At 31.0% G+C, this 20,063-nt stretch overlaps 5 protein-coding genes across 9 annotated transcripts; 3 read left to right on the top strand and 2 right to left on the bottom strand.

Annotated features, from left to right (window-relative positions):
- Positions 1 to 1,867: 1,867 nt before the first annotated feature.
- LOC149093963 (uncharacterized) lies at positions 1,868 to 3,269 on the top strand. The gene is made up of 3 exons (XM_089268378.1): positions 1,868 to 2,861; positions 2,928 to 3,089; positions 3,169 to 3,269. Exons 1-3 carry the CDS (start codon positions 1,893 to 1,895, stop codon positions 3,247 to 3,249), a joined length of 1,212 nt encoding a protein of 403 aa, XP_089124504.1. The 5' UTR covers positions 1,868 to 1,892; the 3' UTR covers positions 3,250 to 3,269.
- Positions 3,270 to 3,344: 75 nt separating this feature from the next.
- LOC107363131 (uncharacterized) lies at positions 3,345 to 8,597 on the bottom strand. 2 transcript variants are annotated; one of them, XM_089268371.1, is made up of 8 exons: positions 8,480 to 8,597; positions 8,356 to 8,424; positions 4,905 to 5,113; positions 4,649 to 4,784; positions 4,239 to 4,577; positions 3,934 to 4,145; positions 3,618 to 3,870; positions 3,345 to 3,544 (listed from the first exon to the last, which is right to left on the bottom strand). In XM_089268371.1, the coding sequence occupies exons 2-8, from the start codon at positions 8,399 to 8,401 to the stop codon at positions 3,441 to 3,443; spliced, it is 1,299 nt and encodes a 432-aa protein (XP_089124497.1). In that variant the 5' UTR covers positions 8,402 to 8,424; positions 8,480 to 8,597; the 3' UTR covers positions 3,345 to 3,440. The 2 variants fall into 2 exon arrangements, with proteins under 2 accessions (XP_089124497.1, XP_015785793.2); XM_015930307.3 differs by having other exon boundaries at positions 8,356 to 8,497.
- On the bottom strand, positions 8,510 to 16,097 carry LOC107363114 (uncharacterized). Its single transcript, XM_015930287.3, has 8 exons — positions 15,267 to 16,097; positions 14,034 to 14,684; positions 13,198 to 13,480; positions 10,480 to 10,710; positions 10,217 to 10,375; positions 9,901 to 10,100; positions 9,629 to 9,811; positions 8,510 to 9,556 (listed from the first exon to the last, which is right to left on the bottom strand). The coding sequence occupies exons 1-8, from the start codon at positions 16,095 to 16,097 to the stop codon at positions 9,272 to 9,274; spliced, it is 2,823 nt and encodes a 940-aa protein (XP_015785773.3). The 3' UTR covers positions 8,510 to 9,271.
- Positions 16,098 to 16,121: 24 nt separating this feature from the next.
- On the top strand, positions 16,122 to 17,993 carry LOC107363165 (uncharacterized). Of its 4 annotated transcripts, none has more exons than XM_089268374.1 (4): positions 16,122 to 16,254; positions 16,836 to 17,035; positions 17,126 to 17,229; positions 17,325 to 17,993. In XM_089268374.1, exons 3-4 carry the CDS (start codon positions 17,160 to 17,162, stop codon positions 17,870 to 17,872), a joined length of 618 nt encoding a protein of 205 aa, XP_089124500.1. In that variant the 5' UTR covers positions 16,122 to 16,254; positions 16,836 to 17,035; positions 17,126 to 17,159; the 3' UTR covers positions 17,873 to 17,993. The 4 variants fall into 4 exon arrangements, with proteins under 4 accessions (XP_089124500.1, XP_089124501.1, XP_015785842.2 ...); XM_089268375.1 differs by having other exon boundaries at positions 16,755 to 17,035; XM_015930356.3 differs by lacking the exon at positions 16,836 to 17,035.
- Positions 17,994 to 18,553: 560 nt separating this feature from the next.
- LOC149093962 (GMP synthase [glutamine-hydrolyzing]-like) lies at positions 18,554 to 19,959 on the top strand. Its single transcript, XM_089268372.1, has 4 exons — positions 18,554 to 18,823; positions 18,889 to 19,105; positions 19,186 to 19,351; positions 19,421 to 19,959. The coding sequence occupies exons 1-4, from the start codon at positions 18,726 to 18,728 to the stop codon at positions 19,942 to 19,944; spliced, it is 1,005 nt and encodes a 334-aa protein (XP_089124498.1). The 5' UTR covers positions 18,554 to 18,725; the 3' UTR covers positions 19,945 to 19,959.
- The last annotated feature ends 104 nt before the right edge of the window (positions 19,960 to 20,063 follow it).

The following is a 20,063-nucleotide window of genomic DNA, read 5'->3' as shown; positions in this document are numbered from 1 at the left end:
ACATCACAATTGATGACAATTTAAGTTGCTTATAACTTGATATATTATTTGTCTAATTATTAGCTCTTTTCTGGGAAAGTAACTTAAAAAATCTATTAATAATGCGAGTTCCAACCTTCAAAGAAGCGAGACAACTAAATTGTACAAAAACTTGGACAATTTTTCCAAGTTCAATGTAATTTTATTTTGAGTTTAATGATGATTTGATTCTTCTTTCACTCTACATTTTTTCCCACCAACATTTTGTATTTTAATCGGTGACCTTAATTTTAAAATAATTTCACTCTGAATGAACATTTATTGATATAAAAATTGAATTTGGTGGTGAGACAATTTAATTAGCATCTTACTCGTGAACCAATTATAAATAAATCAATAAATTGAAGTCATGTCCATTGTGAGAAGATTTTTGCCAGAACATTGAACATTGTTTTCATTCAATCAAAAATATTGTATTGTTAGTCCAACTTTACGTGAATTGGTTAAATTTCATCCACTTTTTAGCAGTTATTCATAAAATTTGATCAATAGTAATGTCATTATCAATGAAGCAAAATCGCTCTGGTTACTTTACAGACTCCCAAACAACTTCTCATAGTAATCAAATTGATCACTCATTGTGTAAACCAGTCGACCCTGGTCAGTCCCATTACAAATATTACAAAGGGACTAATTCAAGAATACAAAGGTTTACAGCATCATCACAGATGCATCAACATGTAACTTCAGGACCACTAACACAATGTCCAAAGTGCCTTTATTTTGGAGTGAACCTGAAAAAGTTGCTCTGTGTACGTTTGCAGTAATATTTTTGAGTTATTCTGAAGCTGCTGTATTGGCGACTCTATGAACCTTTGAATATAATATACGACTAATCGCATTGAGATAATCAATCCAACTCAAAAAATGAATCAATTGATCTCAGGGCTGCCTCAATAAATTCAACTTGCGATGATTCCATTTACATTTCCTGGTATTCAAACATGCTCTCCTTTTACACCTAATGGTACCTTTGAGTTTTCCCTGTCTTATTAAAAATCAATTGTAAAAGCAACGGAAATTTCGATTAAAACTAATCTTATCGATTTGAATGCGTATCATTCATTGAGATGGGCGAAACTTAATTTTCTAAGCTGTATATTAAAAACCTATGAATATCGATTGGTTGATTATTTTTATTTGGATCAACTATATTAGGGGGTCTCACGCAGATCGAACCAAATTTGCTATTTTATTGTATTTGATCTGATTATTGCATTGAGGTGATTTTTAGTGAACATTATTTTAAGTAATGCAAAATTTTTTTGCAATTAACAAAAATCAAATATCTCAATTAGTTTTAGAGATATTTTAATGTGAATAAAAAATGACAAAAAATAAAAATCAAAAAAGAGCTGTATTTTGAAAAATGGTCACAGGGGGGACCCTATGCATAAACTGTATTTTTGATTAAAATCAATGTTAGTCAATGGGAGCTGAAAATTTTTGTCATTTTTTATTCACATTAAAATATCTCTAAAACTAATTGAGATATTTGATTTTTGTTAATTGCAAAAAAAATTTTGCATTACTTAAAATACTGTTTACTGAAAATCATCTCAATGCGATAATCAGATCAAATACAATAAAATAGCAAATTTGGTTCGATTTACGTGAGACCCCCTAATAAATTTACTGAATATCTTGAGCAGTAACAGTCAAACATGATTAATTTTTAAGTACATAAATTGTCAGTTGAAACAAATCATTTGAAAATATTAATAATTTTTATTCTGTTCGTGTCAACTATAACTTTTTCATAAAAATTGTGATCAAATCTATTGTGGCATATCAAAGTCCAAGACTGGGATGATTATTATTTGTCTCTTGGTTGTCGGTGAAGATTGGTTAACATGAGTCTTTTAAATTTTATCAAGGATTGGTGGTTGGAAGTTTTACACCCAAAGAAATTTTCTGGTTCATCTCGATCCTTGTTGAGCTTTGACATTGAACGTTCAATGGCCATTATGGGTGTAACAACGCTTAACCAAATCAAATCAATGAGATACTACAAGATTTATGATCTGATTCTCCATTTTATTAACTTGATTAAATATCTGACGCTTTACACGATTTCCAATCCACATTATTTGGTAACAGTAAGCGATTTAACGATTACCTTTGGACAATATCGAAGTTGGGCTTTAAATTTATACTTTTTTACTTATACTGCCATAAGTGGAGTTTGGTATCGATTTGAATTGTTTCCAGCAAATGGAAAATACTTTTCATGGCTAACCTTATACAGCCAAAGTGTTTCACCAAATGAATCACAGAAACCAGAATGGATTCAACTTAAATGGAAAGTCAATCTGATTTGGAATTTATTGCAATATTCGCTCATCTATGGTACCGCTTTGCCCCATTTCGCTCTCCTGGTATCACCTTCAATTTATGCCACTAACGGTTGGCAGTTGATTATTTGCTTAACTTTTAGTTTAATCGCAATGCAGCGACTGCTTTTCCTCTGCAAAGCCATTGGAAATATATTGTTTTTCTTCAGTACTTTTATGATGATCCTTGATTACAAATTGAAAGTCTGGAGATCATTTCATGAAGGGCTTTTCAAGAGAACTGATTGGGTCAACTATTTAAGAAAATTCATGTCCATTAATCACACTTTTCAGTCGGGTAATCGGGTTTTGTCTCGTATCGCAGGCTTGTTTTATGCCCAAGCGTTTATTACGGTAATCATTAATATGTATATTGTTTTCTTCATAACGACTCCTCTTGGTGTCAAAGTTATGACTACTGTAAGCTTAACTGTGGCACTTTCAATGATTACACTGCCTCCAGTTTTTTGCCGTGCAGCTATTCAATCAGTAAGTTCCTTCTGACTTCTAAATATTGTAAATCATTACATTTGGATCTCAATTTTTTCCTTACAGAATAAGTTAACCCAAAAGGTGTTGAGGAAAGCTGCTTTCGTGGATGAAAGTTCAATTTCCTTGCGTTTAAAGGCCCAGTCAATGATGGAGTTTAACAAACGTTATCCGATTGGAATCACTTTCTTTGATATAACACCATTTGATACTAAATTATTCATCAATGTAAGTAAATTTAATCCTTGTCTTTGTACTTTTCACGCCAAATTGACTCAAAGAAATCTTTTCTGTTGTTCATAAACAGACTTTGTTGGAGATGTCCAGCTATATGTTTCTTCTTGTTATCCAAACTAGACAGCAAGAAAGGAATGAAACTTATAATTAAGATCTTTGTAATCAATCCTCTATTTGTGGTTCCGTTTCCTTTTACAACTGTTATCCCTCTCATTGAATTTGAGGTGATGATAAGAGACTGGAAGCTTTGATGAATATAAATTTATTCATATAATTACATTATTGTAAAATTGTTGCTCTTTGGTATCATTATGTAAATATTATCAAAATACGTTTTGAAACTTATAATAAACATAAAAATAGATTCTTGAAATTTCTGAAATAAAATGCAAAAGTAATTGCCAGCGGTCCAATTGTTAGCATTTTATCTATCCTGAAGATAGAACCTACAAAAAAAGATGAAATTTTTTAGGTAAGTTAAATTCAAAGTACTGAATCAGCAGACTTTCATTGACTTACCTGAGTTGGTTGAATGTGTAGATTCTCTAGCTGAACTGATCACATTATTTTGTAGATCTGGGATAAAATCTTTACCCGAACGGAATAAAACCTCTTCATGGATGGCAACACATTTAAATACAATTTTGGGACCAATTTTGTTGTCAAAAGTTGACCACATATTAAAAAAGCGATCGCTGAGATTGAATCCTAATCTTGAAGTATATTCACCAAAATCTTCATTTTGATATGCTTCTGTCATATCAGCTAATGCCTGGAAGAAAAATTATGTAAATTAATAGAATAATCACAAATTAATTTATTCCAAACACTTTACCTCTTCATTGTTTATCAACCATTTTAGCGTTGGTTTTGTTTTGTGATGAGCTCGAGATTTTACAACTTGACATATCAAGTTTACCAAATCGTTAATTTTGTACATTAATTGATATCCTTTAACCAATATATTAGATTCAACATCTTGGTAAATTGTTAAATTGAAAGTCTTGGTGATTTGATCATCTGGAAAATTATCACTTTGACTGTTGTCTGAAGAAGAAAGAAATTAAAACCATTAATTTAACTAAACAATAAAATTAAATTATTAACCACTGCGATTGAAAGTCAGTTTTCGATAATTACCTTCGCTTTGAGGCTTGAAAAAGTTTGACCTAATGGTCAATTGTAATTGGTCAACGTGAGTTAATAGGAATCGCGATTCACACCGTAAATCAAACTGATTAACAAGAGATCCATACTGGTAAGGTAAAGTTAGCCTTAGCCGTGTAACTTCAAGTCCACTCGGATTGTGAGTAACATTGTGTGAAAGATATTGCTCTGGTGAGGGTTGATTATCGATTAACCATGTCAACTGAGTCGATGGTTTGGAAGGATTACTTTTACAAATCAAATCAATCACAGGATAATCACGATAATAACTCCATTTGATCGGTTCAATAGAAGGTCCAGCTTCAGGTAAATCTATATTGTACAAACAAACAGAGAAAATAAAGAAATAAATTCCTTTCAAATCAAGCTTAATCTTAACTTACAATATACTTTGAGGTGTTTCTCTCTAGCAACGGTTTGAAATGAAGGTGCATCAGCTGAAACCTCACATCGATACAATCCTTCAGTTTGAAATGTGCTTTCGGTTAGATAAACATTAGCCGAGACACTTTTGGAAACCTAATTTGTAACAATTTGCATAATAATTAGTAACTCTTAAGTGGTGATGGTGGTTCTATGATGGTATTAGAAACTGGACTTTAATGAGCATACTTTAATACTTTAGCATCCTCAACTTACATCAATTGATATTCCTGAGGATGGATAATATTGTATTGATGGTTTCTCTGTTGGTAGATATCGATAAAATTCAACATCATTCTTGTACCATTTAATTGAGTAAATTTTGTCAAATCCAGGATCATATGAGCAATTAAGCCAAGTGGATTCACCTCGGTGAATTGACTGAGGTACATGTAGATGAGTCAATTTCAGTGAGTTTGTACAATCTTTGTGATTAATTGATCCCCAGCACCAGTAACAGCAACCAAATTTAATTACGATAATTGACAGTCAATCAGCCAAATAAGCGAAATTTGCAAAGAAAAGGATGGAAAAAAATTAATTGATTATTATCAAGTCTGATTAACTGACGTTTTAAAAGGCAGATTCATCTTCATTATTAAAGCGAAAAAAATGAATTCATAAATTGGTTTAAACTTAAATGCCAGCTTGGCAATTGTATATTGGATTAAAATTGAATCAACTTAAATTACTTTATCATATTTCATGCTTTTTTATTGAAAGGGAATCTAAGCGGTTGAATATTTTATTGAACCCAGAACTATCTGGATCATCCATGATACTCAATTACTTAAAGTACAAGAAACAAGCTTGATAAAAGTCTTGGACTCTAGATAAACTTACTTCGAAGCGTTCACTTGTGAATTAATTTTACAGATAAGAATGCAAAACTTCACAGTCAAATATGTTGAATAACAAAAAAACACTTGCATCCATTAATTTGTACAGTCATTGGGATGTAAAGCAAAATACTAGATGAAAGAAAGCAAAACAATCTGTAATGTCTCTTACAGTTGATTTAACTCAATAATATGATGATAAGGTGGAGGACAGAGCAGAGATGAAAGGAGAGGAAGAAAACATGAAAGATGGATGATGAAAAGGAAGAGAGCTAGAAAGAGATACAATGGTTACAAGTTCCGGTAAATTACGCATCATCCTCGATGATGAGTAATACTATGTTGAGTTATTTATTCACCGAATTGCTGGCCAATATTTTATTCCTTTTATTCTCACTTGGATAATCTTCCTCATCTCTTCTTTCCTCATCCACAGGTTAAAACCTTGTATCACATTGTATTAAATAAAAGCAACATTTAGTAATGTACAACAAAAGGCAGGCCTAAGCTTTTCCCTCGTCCAAACAATTCATATCTCGAAAAACTTACCTTAACCTTGTATTACGAGGCATTTTAAAGACACAAAAAATTACATTTATCATTTTAGTTGATTCACTAAAGCTGTTAAATCACAAGTCTAAATAACAATAACTGTAAACCTTACAAAATGTTAATCAGACGATTTTGAGGAAACACAGCTCTGGAAACCAATGGACCAATAGGGTAGCTAATTGTTAAGACGCGCAACATTTGTATTTTTGAATTACATTTTTTTTATCAATTTGCTCAAATTATTCACTCTTCAAACATCCAAAATCATTACCATTATTATTATCATCATCAGAGTCATCACCATTATCAGTATCACCAGAATAGTCTAAATCACCACAAGAAACATCACAATAACCATCATAATCATTTCCTATTTCAAGATACTTTTCACTTTTCATGTAACCCAAATGTTACCCAAACACATTTACTTTTCTCACCTGAAATGTATTTCATTTTTCATCTCAACAATCAAATATTATCCAAAATGATGAAACCAAATCACAGACAGACAAAAATGTAATTTCAAAGGTTTATCTTGAACAGTTTCACACGAATGTGAACAAATAATTTTGCTTTTCCGTGATCAACTTTTCCATGGTAAACATTAGTTAAGCTCATTATTATTTCATCCTAATCATTGCATCATTGTTATCATTATTATCATGGTTCATCCTGATCAACATAATTCAATTTATTTAACAACAAATGAACGAGTAAAAATATCTACTCAACATAATTAAATTTTTCCTACCTTTCAATGTTAATCTGAATAAAAGCAAAATTCACTTCTTAACACCCAATTTCAACATTGAACAAAAAAAACAAATTTCAATTCAATTCAATAAACAAATTTTTCAACATTCAATTTTTTTCTTCAATTAACAATCAGAATAGCAAATTGACATTGTCTAGATGTCTGTCATTTGAAACAATTTAAGGTTGGATTGAATTTACTTTTCAATGTGATCACATTTCCGTAACATTTAGAGTCTCAGTTTACTCTCAATCAATTAATTGTTCATCTCATCTCATTACAATTATTCAATCATCTTTACTTTTCCATCCATTCATCATCATTCTTTTGTCCTTACAACTCAGCCTCCAGATTAAATCAATAATAAAAGCATCACAAGATTATATTTTTGTAGATACATTATGTATTATAATTGTGTGACTCACAACCATTAAGCTTCCCTCAATAATATATTAGCCGTATACTGGATTAGTGTTTATCAATATAATCATCAAATATCCAGTGCTCAGCAATAAATTCAATTGATTGATTATAATGAAGGTAAAAAATTGCTTTTTTTAATCAATCAGCCAATATTTAAACATAAAGCTCCATCTAGAGACTTGTGAAACAATTGTATTCAAATTTTCAGCCATTTTTGTGTTTACTTTGTAAACAAAAGGTGTTTCAATTTTTGTTGCTTATTTCAATTTTATTTTGTTTTATCATTTTTAATAATCTCTCATCTGATTTGTTTAACCTGTCTTTGGATTAAATATTGATAAAATTCATCATTCACTAGATATATTGCCATGTTTTATTTGTTTTCAGTGTTTTGCCTGATATATTAATCGCTATAAAGAAACATCAGCATGCTGTACCTGTTAAGTAATTGTTGAGATTATTTCAAGTAAAAGGTAATCAAAGTAAGAGAAAGGGTTGAAAAGGAATCTTGAAACATTTTTTGCCAAAAGTTATTAGTTGGAAGATGTTGCCATAAAATTAGATTCACCTTTGAGTCTAGCTAAAGGCTATTAGAAGTCTTTGAGTAAAAGTTTTTCTCTCCATGAACTTCAACTCCATCTTCATCATTTTCACCATCTTCATCATCCTCATCTCCATCTCCATCAACTCCAATCATTCTTGTCTTCATCATTATCATCTTACTCATCTTTTAATGTAGTAAATAACAATGTAAAGTGAACCTTTTTTTTCTTGAAACTTTCCTCTTTTTTTCGCTCTCCATCTTTTTCAACTTTTAATACACCAATTCAATCTGATAATGAATATGACGGTGATTCATGTAACATTAAACCCAATTAACTGGTTCAATTAAAATTAGGTTTATCAATGGAAGGAAAATAAATGTTTCAAGTTAAGATTAGCTGGTAATTTAAAGTAAACACCAACTCAAGGGAAAGACTGATTTGATTCATTATTGCTTCAACTTCATTATTAGGTATACCATTTATCAAATATAAAAGGGTAACTTTGAATGCTTATACATTGATAAATGTTTAAGTTTAATTTTCAATTTACTTACCCAAGTTAAACAAGAAAATGATAAAAGAGTAAATCATTGAATCCATTGAAATTAGTATTGCGTTTACAACTGTAAAAGACACCGAAATGAAAAACTATTTGACAAATATTTGTTGTGACTTAACTGATACAAACATTCAATCACCATAAATCACTTGGTAATATTGAATCAATTTTTACTTTATATAAATAGTTACAATATACATTTGTAATAACTTTGTGTGCAAAGATGAGCCATTAATTGGTTTGATTGTCAACTTTGCCTGCAAAAACTGCTCTTTTGTAACAAAGCAAAGTCTTTGGGAATAACCTTGTTCAATAGTTGAATGGCAAATGAATGTAGTAAGAAAAAATATTTGGACAAAAAAGAAGATAAATGCGCAAGATTCAATCATCGGTATCACAATTTTCACCTTTCCGAGTTCAATCCTTTTCCATCATCTTATGCCATTGTGTTGTTGACATTGCAAACAATTTAAACATTGGTCTAATAGCATTTTTGTGTGATATAATCTTGTTCATATCCAAGTGAATCGACTTGATTCAGCTACAATGTGAACAATCAATGACCAATCATTTTTATAATGCACTAAATCTAAACCATTCAAACATTATAAGATTGATATCGTATAGTGTTTGAGTTGAGGTTGGAAATAAATAACAGTGATACAATTGAACAACCGTTGAGTAAATTACAATAATGAATTGTATGAACTGGAAATCTTTGAGTTTTGGTTAGATCGGGTCAATCAAAATATCACTGTTAATTTGAGTGACATGAAACATGTTTACTCTTATATTGGTTGGGTTGGCTAAGAAAACAATGTCAACATTTACAGCAAGTTAAATCAACAATCAATGTGACAAGTCATTGGTTGCTGAAGATGTTCCAGTAAATCCTAGTTTAATTGTTTAGATTAGGTGATGACAACTCCTTTATGGACGCAAGGTCCATTAGGACCTTCCAATAGAGATGGCCATAAGTAGCTCCGAATGGTATTTGAAGATTGGTCTGAGGTATGAAAACGAATGTGTAGATCTTTATCATAAGTTCTAGATCCATATTCAATAACAAAAGGTGTACTTTGGATGGTCAAGGTCCAGGCAAGAGTGATACAATCTTTAATGTACAATAATAAACCATCACAGCTACGTAAACAAGGATAATCATACAATGTGGCACAAATTTGACCTAGAACCTCCTAGAATGACAAAAAGATAAAAAAAATTGACGATTAATAATTTCACTCGTAATTTAAAATAATTATATTTACTTCAACATTGTTTCTTGGATCAAAAGAATCGACAGTCACTCGAAGGTAAGACGATACTGCAGTGTCAATCTCATCGATCGCGGCTGATATCGTTTGACTTTTGGCTGATTCCGTGATTTTGAGTACTTTTTTGATTTGTTGCTTCATTCTGAACAATGTTTGCTCAACTGAACAAAACGAAAGCTGAAAAGGATAAGAAATATATACAAAGAATTATTAATAGGCTGAAGGCTAATGAACTTAAACAAATTTGTCTATATTTAAATACTAACCACAACCAGGGAAAATAACAATTTAGCTTTAAGATCATCCGCATTTTTAAGAGCATTTAGATTGTCTAAAGCATCCAGTGTATCGACTCTGGCCTGAGCATACAGATTACCATACCGGCGAATCAATGCCGTAGGTCGTTTTTCATTGAAACAAAGGTTTTCAAATTTAAATCCTTTTGAAAGCATTTTTTGAGCTTGATCTATACGTAAAGATAAAAAAGAGAAGGAAATACAAGCATTAGAGTCATTGATGAATGTTGAATGAAAAAATTGAATCTAATAATATTATATTGAATGTTGAATTAAAGGTTTTTACCAGCTAATCTATCCTTCAATCGTTGTTCTCGTTCCTTCATCTCGTTAATCATTTGTGTTGCTTCAATTAGCTTGCTTTTCAATAAATTAACATCACCATTCATTGATATTAGACAGTCATGATTGTTTTGTTGGTTGAGAAAATTATAATCATTTTGTGCTAAAAAGGATGATTAAAGGGAGAAAAAAGAAAACAAATATCTTTAATATCATCTTGGTTACTATGTTGAAAATAATGGTCAACACTTTATCATTGAATCCTACCTGACCCATAATTAGCTACTGAATTGGAGGCATCTTTTGGTGAGGAAGGTTCAGATGATGATGTTGATGAGTTTGAAGATGAGGTTGAAGATGATGCTGGAAAGGTTCCTGTTGAATGCACTGGTGATGAAACTGAAGATGAGGTTGAAGATGAAGATGACGGTGATAAAGAATCAGTTGTTGATTTATCATTAAATAGACTTGAGATTGTTTTACGGTTCTTCCGATAATCTGGAGTAAAGAGAAAAAAGCGTAAAATAAAATTAGTTATCATTTGATTAAATTGAAATAGTTTTATAATCGTGATTAATTCAAAGGCAATCTTTCCCTTTAATCTAGACCATTTAAAGTAGCCTTTTCAACTGAATCATGAATCAGTTAAATTAATAGCAAATTAGCTGTTATTCTGTTTTTTCTTTGATTTACATTCACATTTGATTGCTGTGATATTAATACAGAACAAAAAACAGACTGATACTTATAGTTATTAAAGTTATTATTATTATCAAATCACGCAACATGTTAATCAATGGCACAAATAACAATCAATAAAAAAATCAACGCCTAAAAATCACATTTTTTCAATCAAAGTCAAGTTTCATTTTCCCTTTTTATTCAAAATAAATCAACATCCAAATTACGGCAAAAAACAGCAATTTAACCATTTCTCAATCTGATTGTATCTAAACTGTAACCCAAAAAGGCTCATTGGCTAATAAGTTGGATACAAGATTGGATAATTAAAGCATCAATTATGATTGATATGCAATTTTGATTTAAAATGGTCTAATTGATTGGACATTGTTTTATAAGGCAACTCGATTACCTGATGGCAAATTGAATCATTGCTTCAATTTTCATTAATCAATCATTACTGGACCTTAAATCAAAGGAAAGTTGTATTCTTACTGATGATTTAATTCATTGGGTTGGTCGATAATATTAATATTCAATATTATTCATTGGATTAAATTGGTTTTACTTTCACTTTGATTTAACTTGAAAGTTAAACAAATGTTAAATCAAAATATTTGTAAGATCAAGTTCAAGGATGGTTTTGATTATCAAAGGTTAACCCATAACCAGAGTATAAACAAGGAAAGTATAAATTGGATTGAAACGCAAATTAATTAGAAGCTAACAAATTCAAATAAGATTGTTGAATCAATTTGAAATCATTAACTGTCCAATAAATAATACAATTAAGCCTTGCTTGTTGATGGTAATGTTTAAAGTCAAGTTGTTTTTGCTGGTGATCAGGAAACGTGACCCGGTAGTGCTGGTAGCAATGAAACTTGATTGATAGTCTATTATAATTAAAGTTGCTACTTGATAATCTGACCTTTTTTTATTCTCTGAATCTTTCTGAATCTTTATCAATCTTTCAACCCACAAAATAAACCCCTTAAGCCAGAAAATGCGTAACATTAAACTTTCCAGGTTATCAACTTTTCATTTTGCCAATTTTTGACCTTCTCCATTTTTATACACATTTGGCCATCTTTTAATCTAATCACAATGAGAAATGAGAAGTTAGATATTGAAATAATAATCAAAATTGGGTTTAATAATAGTCTGACATTGTTAATGAAAGATATCAACTCAATTGTTTCATTAACCTCAACTTATTTCCCTCAATCAACTAGAAACAACTTTTCTGGTTTATCCTTTACCTTGCTATTTTAAATTAACTAATTTTGACTGATAGAAATCGTTTTTATTATCTTTCCCAGGTAAATAATGGAATTACTGAATTAGGTGAGATTGTGATTAAGATGATTTCTTTGTTTTTTAATCAGAGTTGAGTTGATTATGATGGATCACAATCAAGCTGTGTGTTAAACGAGTCACATTAATCACAAATTGTAATGCAAGGGTAAATGCATTGGTTAGTGTAAGAATGTAACTAACAATGTTTAGCCTGACCCAAAGGTTATCAAGCTATATTAATATCTAATTGATTAGATATTCATCAGATTGATTGATATGATAGGTAATTGATTATAAAAGTTATTCAACTTGATTCTCACGGCTGCTATCCAAAATACATATTGTAATGTATTAATATTGAATGTGAAAGAAAAATAAATAAATATGTTAAGTTTTGGTTAATGTTTGTTGAGTTTGTTGATCAATCATTGAAATGTTCAAACCAAGGTAATGCAAGTTATCAGTCCTGTCAAAATATAAACTGAAAAATTCAATTTATCTCATTCTCAGGTATTATCATGAATGACCTTTAACTCGTTTTATTATCAGATCATTTCGTAAATCCTGACGCACAAAGTTAACTCATAATGCATTCCAAACGATATCCAAACGAGGGAGGAAATTAAAATGTAAAAATAAAGGTTAAAAATTGAATTTTCAAGCACAAAAAGCTCAAATTTGAATCGAACAGATCATCTAAATTCAAATTGAGATTCAACAATCAGTTTAACCTTCCACTCTTGCCAGTATTAAAATGATGGTCAAAATATTGACTAAATTTCAATAAATAATCTAATTTAAAATCCTTATTTTTGTTGCTAAAGGCAGAAAATTAAATTTTTGTTCCAAAAGACATTGTGATTTGACCATTATTAGACATTGGCTATTGGCTTGAAGGAGTTTAAAGCAAGTATAGAAAGGTTAAACAGATTAAAAGATGGATTTCACATCATTAAGCCTCCTGATGCTTTCATGAAACCAAAAGATTCCAAGTCAAGTTAAACTAACCTGACCGGTGGATTATCGTATCATATTTTTCCGCTTTATGACAACTAATAGTGAAATAATGGTCGTTATTTGGACTAGCTGGTTCAGATCCACTGTGATAATCTGAATTATCACTCTTATCATCTTGCTTTTTACCAGAATCAGGTTTTAGTTCAGATTTAAGATTTGAATCCTTGTTGGTGCTTTCGAATTGCTCAGTTACTTTGGTTGTTGAATCGATTGAATCCTCATCTGAATTTATTGTTTCATTTGGTGGGACAATTTCATTGATTAAATTGAGTACCTGAAAAAAAATGCAAAAGGTAAATATTAGCACAAAATAATATGGAGAACGATTAAAGATTGAAAATAATTGGAAAATATTATTATGACTTGAATTACACAACAATTTGAGACTAAATGAAATACAAAATCAAATTGGGTTCAAAAAATTTTACATTCTGAGCTCGTCACTTCTGATTTTGTGTTCTGTGAGCAGTAATTAAGTTTAATAACTAAAACGATAATATGACTAAACCCTGAAGCTTATTTTTAGCTATTAGAATTAGTTATTAAAGTAATCAAACAAGAAATTAATTGTTTTACAAGTTTTTCTTAGGAAATTATGTTTTCAGTTAGCTTTTTGCTCTTAAATCAGTGAGCAAGTTGAAAATATCAATAAAAAAATCAGTTCAAGAATATTAATTGCCGTAATCCATGATCTTTGGTGGATATTTACTCTTTAAATTAATTTGATGTATCTATTCAACACTTTTATATTGACCCTGTCACCGCTGAAAATTAATTGATTGTTCATCTCAGACTCTATCTTTGATTGTTGGCTATACAATACTTACTTGATTGTAACCATAAGCAAATATGGTTAAAACTGGTAAGATGGAGGAAACGGAATCATTTGATCCTGAAGTTCGAGGTCTTTTGGTATTAAACTCTTTTCGAAGCTGATTAAATTGGGACAAAACTTGTTTATCATAGTTGATTCTTTGTTGAAGGGTTAATAATAATTCTTGAAGAGATTGATTACAAGCTGTAATTGGCTCGACAGCATTAAGAAGAACTTGATTTTGAATGAGACGATCTTGAAGCTCTTCCAATTTGAGACTTGCTGACTTTTGATTTAAGGTGTTATTACAATTAACACTATTTTGTACACCATTAATATTGTTTCCATTATTTCCACCACAATTATTAACGGAATTTAATCTTGCAGCTGAGGTTAATGAAGTTGCTCTGGAAATTGATCTAAGTATTGCGGTCCTTTTTGATTGATTGCTTGGTTCTTTAAGATTCTCTAATCGGAGTAAAATATCTTTATAATGGTCAATTACGGAAATAATTTCAAGGCGGAGAGCATCATGTAAACTAGTTAATGACTGGTCAACAGCACCAACCAAACCATGATTACTTAAGCCTTGAAGAGCTTCATCCAGTGATGCTTTACGAGTTGCCAAGTCTTTACGTGTCAATGGTTGATAGGTCATAATGATCTGAATAAGGTGAAGTAAAAAGGTAAATATTGTTAGTGACAAAAGGACAAAAACAGGCTTTTGAAGTGTTTACTGAATGAAATTTATTGAATTTTCTAATATTTCCTCATAACCGGTTCAAAATTTGCTAAAATTTATCAAACAAATTGTCACATTGCAAATTTTTATTGTTGGTAAACAAGAATGAGGAATAGAAATGTATTCCTGGTTTCTGTTAATGGTAATGATAATTTACCATAAAGTCAAAAATAGTGACAAAATTTGAAATTATCCAGAGTACCCTTTAAGAGAAAAATTTTCCGTTCATTTTGTGATTTTTTACACCATCTAAATCAGACTTGCTTTAATGACAAATTGACCTTATACTTCCTGATCATTTGAGATCATTTTCAATAACTTGTTTGATTATCAAACAGGTATAACTCAATAATGAGCGAGCGAAAAGGATGGAGAGTAAAATTAGCGAAATGAATGTTGATGAAAATTTAATGACTTGCTAAGTGAAAATTTTTTTCTCTTTTCCAATTTTGGCACTTAATTCTGGATAAACATTGGATTAGCTGTAAAGAAACTGGCACTTACTTTGAGTATCTTTTTTGATGAAATGATGACGGGATGATTAGAGTCAAATTTTTCTCTCATCGCAGGAAATGAATTCTTGTTTAACCTACTAGATCCTTTCCCATTGGGTTTCATTGGCTTTTGAAGGGCAAAAAGTTTAACTAAATTAATCACAAATCTTGCCGGCTGTAACAGCTCATTGAATGGTATATCAGCTTGTAGTTGTTGATCGAGCGTATCAAACCGAGAGTAGATCATTTCCAATATCTTCACTGATCCTGGAAAGGTAGCCATTAAAGATCCTATAGAAAGCTCTTTGATAACTTTAGCGAAAGTTGACTGAGACAATTTTTCGATGAATTTGGAGGCTTCATCAAATTGTAAATTGTCATGTAAAATCATTATACGTCTGGTACATAATGAACTATTGGCTTCTTTTCTGGTCAACTTGTATTCCCCACCAAAAGATTCCATTGGTTGTACATCAGTAACTGGTGCTGTTACCCAATCATTGCGAACCAGTTTAGAGACTTTGTTGGTTGAACCAGATATTGGCCTTTGATTATCGACTGTTGGAACCGTCGGTTTAATTAAATTGGGATTATTAGATAAGAAAACACTTTTATTAATTGAATTCAACTTGTTGTTACTTTTGAAGCTGTTGATGTTGTTGTTGTTAAAGCAGACGTAATCTTTATTGGCGCCATTCACACTAGCAAGAGGGAAAGGCATTTTGACTGATGATATCACTTTGTTAACCAACACATTGCTTGTATTAATCACTGGTTCAAATGTTTTGGTTGCTCTGTTTGTATTCAACTCCAGTTTATTTGTTTCATTATAAATTGGCATTTTTATAGATCCATAAGATGGTCTTTTTTTATATATTTTAAAATATTATCAAAGACACAGTAAACAGTATTTTTTGATGATGTGTTGATGCATTAACTTCCATACTACTCTTATCGGTACCATTATTCAAATGAGGACAACAAAAATTCAAATAAATGTAAGTATTTTTAAGACTTTCGAAGTATTTCTTTTAATTTAACTTTGTTTCAATGTATGTTTAGTCTTGCACAGTTAAGTTAGTGAATTTCAACTGACAGTTGAACTAGAGTTGAAAGTATTTCAATTTAATATTGCAGGATAGAGTTGTCTGACTAGTTGTTGGAAGGTTGGTGTGAGAGCTTAAAGTGAAACTGATCTTATTTTTCGTTTGTAAAGTATACTATTGATTGAAATGAAGCTAATATAGATGCTATAGCTACTTGTTCAGCAGTTGCATATTATCATAAACAGCAAAGTTTAGGGTTAACTGCAGGCGATTTAGTTGAAACACCAATAATGAAATGAAATAGTCGATTGATCAAACAACTAGTGGTGATGAAGATGCTAAAGGAGATGAGTTGTGAGTCAGGAAACTTGAAAAATCGTGAGGCAAACCTGATTTATATCATGAAAAGGTAATTTAATTTTCATTTAATTCTAACATTTAAACCCATCGAGAATTGAACTCATAGATCCTTGAAAATCTAGGTTTTGTCAAAAATATTTTCTATGTAAAACACGAACAATTTCAACCGCCAGATTAGACGATTTCAGATGGCCCGAAAGCAAAGACTAAAAACGATTAAGATACATATAAAAGCCAGAAATTTTAGAGAATCTGCCCTTTAAATGTTTAACATGAGACCATTTCGGTTTCGCCTCAAACAAAACGGCCATCAGGATAAACTCTTTACAATTTAAACCGCTTATCATCCATAGATTTGGGTATAAAAGTCAATGTGAGTTTGGACAAGAGTATCATTGATTCACTTTCACTTGCTTGTGCACTTCAGTTCTCATCTCTAAGTCATTTCTATTTGTTACTCTAGTCTTTGTCTTACCTAGACATATTCAAAGTACATCATGGATATTAAATCGATTCTCGTTTACATTTTCTTCATGGTTCATTTCTCAAATGCCAATATTCTCACGAGTAAGTCTTTGTTCTAATGTTTTTGTTCTTTTTGATTCTTATTACTTGTGACTAGCAACTAATCAAAATTCCCTTTATTTTGTTCTATTCAACAGATTGGTACTCAAGTTTAAATAAAAATATCAATAAAGCAACTAATTATGGTGAAGAAATGCTAAAGTCAAAAGGTGAATTGTACATACAACCAGCTAAGCCGATACCTGAATCTGCCTACAAGCCTGTTGAACCCTTGGTTGAAAAGAAAGAAAAGAAAAAGGAACTTCAAGAAATTTGTAATTTAACCTTAAAAAAGACTGATATTGTGATACTTACAATGGTCATGAAAGAAAAGAGGAAAGCTTTCGAGCCAATATTCATTGATCCCAAAACATTGGAATTAAGTTTTAAAGTTCAAAAAGGCAAAAAGTTGTCATCTTTAATAGGTGCTCTCAACGCGATCAAACTCCACAAGAAATTTGACCTCGAAAAAATTCCCATCAACTTACAAGTGCCACACAAAGTGTTGTCCAAATTACCAAAGTTAAGTAATGATGACTATGTAATATTAACAATCATCAGACAAAACAAAGGAAAACCAGCAAAAGTCGTTTCTCACTTTGTGGATACAATAAGTGTTGCTCCAACACATGATAAATCATATTAACAAAAGTATCAAATGAAATATATTGAATTGTAAATTTTGTTAGACTTTAAATCGGTCTAATTATTGTAAGCCTTTCTACTGTGCCAATGAATAATAAATATAAAATGTAAATTAAAAAAAATTGCAATTTCTTTATTATCAATATCATATTGGATGAGCGTAAGAAAATTTTAGATACTACAGATTTTTCTTTTAGTTAGTTCTTTTAGTTTTTGGTTTTTGGTTTACAATAGTAAGCATCACCTACTCCTGGTCCACCACAAATTAAACATCTTCCTTGACACGAACCATAATTACATTCATCACATATTCTGACTAATGTTGAGGTGCGAACATAACTGTCACAAATGAATTTACCGTTCAATGTAGTCAATATCCAGTGCTGCCATCTAATGATCTATTTTTCATAATGAAATATATTTATTTCTAATGAATCATTAGTAATGATGAACCTAGAATGTTAGTTGTAGGTGTATTACCATTCGCGAAATATCGATGTTCAAAGTTTTTAGGTTAACTCTGCTGGTCACAGAATGCGAAATGTTTAATTGAAAATCGAACTTGTTATCCAAAAACAACATTATGATATGTTTTATTTATCAAAGTAAGTGCATTTTCTGGTTTACCATTAAAAGTCATATCACAATAATAATCATCTTTTATCCTTTCAACTTTCATGAAGATTTACTATCTATAAATGGGTTTTAATTACTTATTTTCTTTATTTCACAGAGGAATTATTATTTCTGGCGGTCCTGGCTCCGTTTATTCCAACGATTCACTACCCTAACGTTATGATAAAGATATCTACTTCTTGGGTAAACCAGTCCTTGGTATTTTTTATGGACTTCAGATGTTAAATAAAGAGTTCGATGGTACTGTCGATAGAGACCAAGCCCGAGAAGATGGTCATAATAAAATTAAACTGGATAACAAATGTCCTCTATTCAAGTAAGATAGAGATAATGAATTTACTTTTAAAATATTTAACTCATCTAATAATTTTACTTTTACAGAGGACTCAATGAGGAAGAAGAAGGCATTGCTGACGAGCAAAAAGGATTATATGGTGTGCAATTTCATCCTGAAGTTGATTTAACACCCAAAGGAAAAAAGATGATTAAAAACTTTTTATACGAAATTTGTGGTTGTACCGGCTCTTACACCATGCAGAGTCGTGAATTAGAGTGTGTTGAGTATATTAAAAAATTTGTCGGAAGCAGTAAAGTTTTGGTAAGTTAGCTCTTTCATTTTTGGAATCGTATTTTATTTCAATGTAACACATTTAATTCATGTTTATTTCAATTTTACAGATGCTCGTTAGTGGTGGTGTCGATTCAACTGTTTGTGCTGCTCTTCTACACAAGGCTTTGAAACCTGATCAAGTTATAGCCTTTCATATAGATAATGGTTTTATGCGTAAAGACGAAAGCGACCAAGTTGAAAAATCACTTAAATGTCTCGGCTTAAATCTTAAAGGTAAATTGTGAACTCAGAAATTAATGAATTATATCTTTTAATATTCTCATTTATCTCATTTTATTTTAGTTATCAATGCTTCTTATCAATTTTACAACGCATCTACAACTGTTCCTGTGGACAGAAAAGATCCAAGTCGAAAAAAGGCAACCGAAATACTCTGTCAGACAACAAATCCAGAAGAAAAAAGGCAAATCATTGGAGATACTTTTGTTAAGATAGCTGATGAGATCGTCAAAGATCTCAATTTAAAACCTGAAGACGTTTTTCTTGGTCAAGGAACCCTACGACCTGATTTAATAGAAAGCACTTCAAAGTTAGCTAGTTCTAATGCAGATGCTATTAAAACACACCATAACGATACAGATTTAGTACGACAATTGAGGGATCAAGGTCGAGTAGTTGAGCCATTAAAAGATTTCCATAAAGATGAAGTCCGTGAGCTTGGAAGAAAGTTAGGCTTACCAGAAGAATTTGTTCAACGACATCCTTTCCCTGGACCTGGACTAGCAGTTCGTATTTTATGTGCTACTGAACCTTTTATGGGACGAGATTTCTCTGAAAGGAAGAAATATGGACTCAAGAAAAGATGAACCTGATGCCATACACGGATTTCAAATAAACACTCAACTATTTATTTTAACACGAAAGGACGGAAAGATTCAAAACACTGCAAGAAAAAATATGTCGTTTAAATTGTGGTGGACCAGGA

This window comes from Tetranychus urticae, chromosome 2 (genome assembly GCF_039701765.1).
Source record: "Tetranychus urticae isolate SD_2017Ah chromosome 2, NJAU_TeUrti_SD_1.0, whole genome shotgun sequence".
Lineage (NCBI taxonomy): Eukaryota > Metazoa > Arthropoda > Arachnida > Trombidiformes > Tetranychidae > Tetranychus > Tetranychus urticae.
Note: the sequence above shows the minus strand (reverse complement) of the source record. Positions and strands in the feature narration are given on the sequence as shown.